This window comes from Mandrillus leucophaeus, unplaced genomic scaffold, assembly GCF_000951045.1.
Source record: "Mandrillus leucophaeus isolate KB7577 unplaced genomic scaffold, Mleu.le_1.0 Scaffold567, whole genome shotgun sequence".
In the NCBI taxonomy this organism is placed as follows: Eukaryota; Metazoa; Chordata; class Mammalia; order Primates; family Cercopithecidae; genus Mandrillus; species Mandrillus leucophaeus.
This window is the reverse complement of record NW_012106108.1, coordinates 81,368-87,117: the sequence shown is the minus strand read 5'-3', so window position 1 is coordinate 87,117 and position 5,750 is coordinate 81,368. Positions and strand designations below refer to the sequence as shown.

The 5,750-nt window shown below is 44.9% G+C and overlaps 1 protein-coding gene across 3 annotated transcripts in view; it reads left to right on the top strand.

Annotated features, from left to right (window-relative positions):
- Positions 1 to 5,104, top strand: part of APP (amyloid beta (A4) precursor protein) — a 312,122-nt gene extending 307,018 nt beyond the window's left edge. For all 3 annotated transcript variants that reach the window (XM_011998311.1, XM_011998310.1, XM_011998309.1), the window contains one exon: positions 3,883 to 5,104. In XM_011998311.1, the coding sequence (XP_011853701.1) occupies positions 3,883 to 3,984 (102 nt within the window). In that variant the 3' untranslated portion in view covers positions 3,985 to 5,104. The remainder of the gene's footprint in view (positions 1 to 3,882) is intronic.
- The last annotated feature ends 646 nt before the right edge of the window (positions 5,105 to 5,750 follow it).

Sequence of the window (5,750 nt, the reverse complement as noted above, 5' to 3'; positions counted from 1 at the left end):
TGTTAGCCAGAATGGTCTCGATCTCCTGACCTCGTGATCCGCCCCTCTCGGCCTCCCAAAGTGCTGGGATTACAGGCGTGAGCCACCGCGCCTGGCCAACTTCATTGTCTTATTCCTTCCAGAACAAGCACCATGGGCTCAAACCTCCCCTGGCTCTGCTTTAAGAGAAATAATACTGCGTCCATGCAGAGGCCCTGTCTGCACAGGGGCATGGTGGGGCTGGCCTTCACCTGGTGGCCTTACCACTGCTGTAGCTTAGCAGTGAGGAAGAGATTGGTGAGCCTGCTGGAGAGGAAGGCTACCCTTACCTGCTGCTCTTCCTTTAGCAGTAACTTTATCCATAGACATGAGTACTCAGTTTTTCACATCTAGCTTTCAAGGACTTAGAGATTAAAGATCCAATCCATACTCCTTGAATGCCCTTTTGTCAAGATAATCCCTTCTCCTGTAGCTCCTGAGCCCTCTGAGGTCTGAGGGCCAAGCTGCCCCATGGCAGGAATGGCACAATGTAACTGTCCTCTCAGTGGCAAAAGGTAATAGGATTAGCAAGTAGCGAAACAGAAGCCAAGAAAAGACAGGAGAGTTAGAGGCCTGGATGGTGCACCAGCCTTGGAGCCTCGCCTCTCTAGCCGGGGACTCAAGTATTTGGCTTTGGAGTTTGAAGGGGAGAGAAACCTATCAAATTGCCAGGTGTTCCCCTGCCCCTGACGCATGCAAATGATTGTTGACAGCGAGTGTGGTGGTGGATGTGCCTCCTGGAAGAGATGAAAGCGTAATATTCCAACAATGAAGCAGCATGGGGGCTTTCTTCTGTAGTCAGAAACGTAGCGGCTTTGTGCTTGATCTCCTAAGCAAGATCATTGTTTTTAACCTGGGCATTCTTTGAGATGTCAGTTACGAGGTGGCGGGGAGCAGAAATGATGCCCAAGTTCGAATGGCATACTGCTGCAGGTAGGCTGTCTCCTGGCACGCAGATTTACAGGGTGAATGAAATCTCTCATGATTGGTGCTAATCTTTAACCATGGTGTTTTAACTTACAAGTTGGAGGCTAATTACACAGTTACCAGTTAAAGTCAGGTGACCTCATTTGTTGACAACAGTGCAGATCAAAGGAAAGAGGAGAGGATGAGGAAAACATCTGTGATTTGCTCCCAGAGGGACAGGGAAGCTGAGCATCCATTCGAGTAGTGTCCTCTGAGGACTGGCCTTGGTTAGAGCTTGTTGGTGGGAATGTGCTAAGGGGAGATGCCTAGGTCTGTCATTGGAGTAACAGGAGAGTTTGGCTGCAGGGGAACTCAGGCAGCTCTGAGCCATAGGATGGTAGATTGGAGGGATTCACAGTGGCACACAGTCTCTCCATAAATGGGAACTTGAAAATCAGAGCACGTGGCCGTGGTGACTCACGCCTGTAATCCTAGCCCTTTAGGAGGCCGAGGTAGGCAGATCACCTGAGGTCAGTTCAAGACCAGCCTGGCCAACAGGGTGAAACCCCGTCTCTACTAAAAATACAAAAATTAGCCAGGCGTAGTGGCAGGTGCCTGTAATCCCAGCTACTCGGGAGGCTGAGGCAAGAGAATCACTTGAACCTCAGAGGCAGAGGTTGCAGTGAGCCGAGATTGCACCATTACACTCCGGCCTGGGCGACCACAGCAGGACTTCAACTCAAAAAAAAAAAAAAAAACGAATCAGGGCACGTGATGGAGGGAACACTCTGTCCCAAGGGCAAGGGAGCTGTGTATCCACCTATTCCAGCTGCCTTGGGATGAGCCACTGCTAGTCATTCCACCTCCTTCCCAGACTGAAAAGAGTCAATCACTTCATGAAGGGGGGCTGTACAAAGGGACCATGGGGGACCTGATTATATTGACAGATTTTTTGAGACAGAGTCTCCCTCTGTTGCCCAGGCTGGAGTGCAGTGGTGCGATCTCGGCTCACTGCAACCTCTGCCTCCCAGGTTCAAAAAATTCTCCTGCCTCAGCCTCCAGAGTAGCTGGGACTATAGGCACATGCCACCACGCCCAGCTAATTTTTTTCTGTATTTTTAGTAGAGATGGGGTTTCACTATGTTGGCCAGGCTGGTCTCGAACTCCTGACCCTGTGATCCACCCACCTTGGCCTCCCAAAAGTGCTGGGATTGTGAGCCACTATGCCTGGCCTTTTTGTTTTGTTTTGTTTTGCGTTATTGTTGTTGTTTTTGCTGTTGTTGTTGTTTGAGATGGAGTCTCACTCTGTCACCCAGGCTGGAATGCAGTGGCACAATCTTGGCTCACTGCAAACTTGGTCCCCCAAGTTCAAGCCATTCTCCTGCCTCCGCCTCTGGAGCAGCTGGGATTACAAGTGTGCACCACCACGCCTGGCTAATTTTTGTATTTTTAGTAGAGACAAGGTTTCCCCGTGTTGGCCAGGCTGGTCTCGAACTCCTGACCTCAAGTGATGCACCCACCTCAGCCTGCCAAAGTGCTGGGATTACAGGCGTGAGCCACCGCACCCAACTATATTGACAGATCTTTTAGTCTGAATTACTATCAGCCAGTGTGGTCTAGTCATGACATATCTAGCTCCATCTTGAGACCTCATGTCTTACTGCTGACATCACGTCCTCACTGGTACTTTTTCTTCCTTGGCTTCAGGGGCATTGCTGTGTAGGCTCAGATCTGTGCCAGACAGGGTGTGTAGGGGGAAAAGCTGCATAAGTGGGGGAATGTCACTTAGCAACACTCAGCAAGGAGGAATGGGCCTGAAGTATTCTCCCAGAGATGAATGAGCAGCCCATTCTAGGGACTATCCTTTGAAGGACTATTTTCTGTATGGTACATCCGAACTTTTCTCTGGAAAACATGTCTTTTCATTCTGATGATTTTGTATTTACTCTCTTCCATCTTACCATGGTTTTACAAAAAAGGAATTTTAACAGACAAAAAAGTAAGCCTTTACTCATTCAGCAGAGTTAAGGACCTCCTGTCTTCTGTGAACAGGGAGAGGTATAACAAATATAGTAAAACAAGAACAGCCACTGCCCACGTTGTAGTGGTAAGTACCCTGTCCAACCTGCAGAGAGTAAATTCCTTACACAGCTCTAACAGTGACTCGGGGAGGAAAACGTCTTCAATTACTGGCCTCACCTTAGTTAGAGGTAAAGCAGCATATTAACAGAGAGGGTCTGATTTTAAACTTTTAGCTGAACATAATTCTATAGTATCTTAATTCTCAGTTTTTTAAAAATTACATAATCTAGAATGGTGTCATCCTTGCTCTTCCTTTTTTCTTCTGCCAAATAATAGCCCCCTTTGGCATATGTATGTTATTGTTTAATTAAATGATTCTCAAACCTCTCTTTAACATTTTAACAAACATAAAATTTGATAGAAACGGGCTAGACTAAAATCAGCATGGGAAGATATTCAGCAGTCTAGGAAATCGGGTATTTTTCTACACAGATTTGAGTGTCACCCAAGATACAGTATATTTTGCTGAATCTCCCTCCTTGATATTCTTGTGGTTTTATCTATCTTACCAAAACACTTCCAAGTAAAACAGGCTTTCATTGACACCATTTGTCCTTTATTGAGCCAACAGGGGAGGAAAAAATACCATTGCACTGGGTTTATCCACTTACTGTAGAGCTGGGGAACCAGAAACCACCACTGGACACCTCATAAGCGCACCAAGGTTTCCACCGCCACCTGGTGGCTAGATGGAGCACAGCATCTGTATAACTGGTGGGCAAAGGTGTTCTCCAAGATGTCAAAGTGGGGGAGAAAATCATGGGTGTTCTGCAATGAAGAGTACTGTACTCCTTATCTTTTTACTGCTTCTCCATGTTCACCCTTAAAGGATTGATTTTTATTTTTTACTCAGCTCTCCTCTTCCTTGTTTTTCAGGTTGACGCCGCTGTCACCCCAGAGGAGCGCCACCTGTCCAAGATGCAGCAGAACGGCTATGAAAATCCAACCTACAAGTTCTTTGAGCAGATGCAGAACTAGACCCCCGCCACAGCAGCCTCTGAAGTTGGACAGCAAAACCATTGCTTCACTACCCATCGGTGTCCATTTATAGAATACTGTCGGAAGAAACAAACCCCTCTGTTTTATGATTTACTCATTATCGCCTTTTGACAGCTGTGCTGTAACACAAGTAGATGCCTGAACTTGAATTAATCCACAAATCAGTAATGTATTCTCTCTCTCTTTACATTTTGGTCTCTACACTACATTATTAATGGGTTTTGTGTACTGTAAAGAATTTAGCTGTATCAAACTAGTGCATGAATAGATTCTCTCCTGATTATTTATCACATAGCCCCTTAGCCAGTTGTATATTATTCTTGTGGTTTGTGACCCAATTAAGTCCTACTTTACATATGCTTTAAGAATCGATGGGGGATGCTTCATGTGAACGTGGGAGTTTAGCTGCTTCTCTTGCCTAAGTATTCCTTTCCTGATCACTATGCATTTTAAAGTTAAACATTTTTAAGTATTTCAGATGCTTTAGAGAGATTTTTTTCCACGATTGCATTTTACTGTACAGATTGCTGCTTCTGCTATATTTGTGATATAGGAATTAAGAGGATACACGTTTGTTTCTTTGTGCCTGTTTTATGTGCACACATTAGGCATTGAGACTTCGAGCTTTTTTTTTTGTCCACGTATCTTTGGGTCTTTGATAAAGAAAAGAATCCCTGTTCATTGTAAGCACTTTTACGGGGCGGGTGGGGAGGGGTGCTCTGCTGGTCTTAAATTACCAAGAATTCTCCAAAAAAAATTTCTGCAGGATGATTGTACAGAATCATTGCTTATGACATGATCGCTTTCTACACTGTATTACATAAATAAATTAAATAAAATAACCCTGGGCAAGACTTTTCTTTGAAGGATGACTTCAGACATTAAACAGTCAAAGTAATTCTTGGTGGGGAGAGAAGAGGCAGATTCAATTTTCTTTAACCAGTCTGAAGTTTTATTTATGATACAACAGAAGATGAAAATGGAAGTGGCAATATAAGGGAAGGAGGAAGGCATGCCTGGACAAACCCTTCTTTAAGATGTGTCTTCAATTTGTATAAAATGGTGTTTTCATGTAAATAAATACATTCTTGGAGGAGCACCATTGTGCTGGTGTGAATGATTCTATGGTAACAATGTTGACCATTTACTGACCTACAGTAAGAACTGTGGGTACCCAGTGAGAAATCTTCTCATGTTGAGTACCCACACCTATTATGTATTAATTGCAAGTCTGAGTAGGAAGTTAGGGCCAACTTGTGTCTCCCAGTGCTGGCAAAATATTTCCTAGACCTCATTTACAGTCTTTACTTGATCTAAAATATTTTGCTTCCATATTTTGGCCCTCAAGTTTGACCCAAATGAGAGACAAAGGGAAAAGTTCCAGGGAAATAAAAATTAAGACAGCTGATTGTTATCTGTAAAACAGAGTTTCTTTTTGTTCTTTTTGGTTTTGTTTGTTTGTTTGCTTTTTATTGAGACGGAGTCTCGCTCTGTCGTCCAGGCTGGAGTGCAGTGGCGTGATCTCAGCTCACTGCAAGCTCCGCCTCCCGGGTTCAGGCTATTCTCCTGCCTCAGCCTCCCAAGTAGCTGGGACTACAGGTGCCTGCCACCACACCCGGTTAATTTTTTGTATTTTTAATAGAGACAGGGTTTCACCATGTTAGCCAAGATGGTCTCAATCTCCTGACCTCGTGATCCAGCTGCCTTGACCTCCCAAAGTGCTGGGATTACAGGTGTGAGCCACC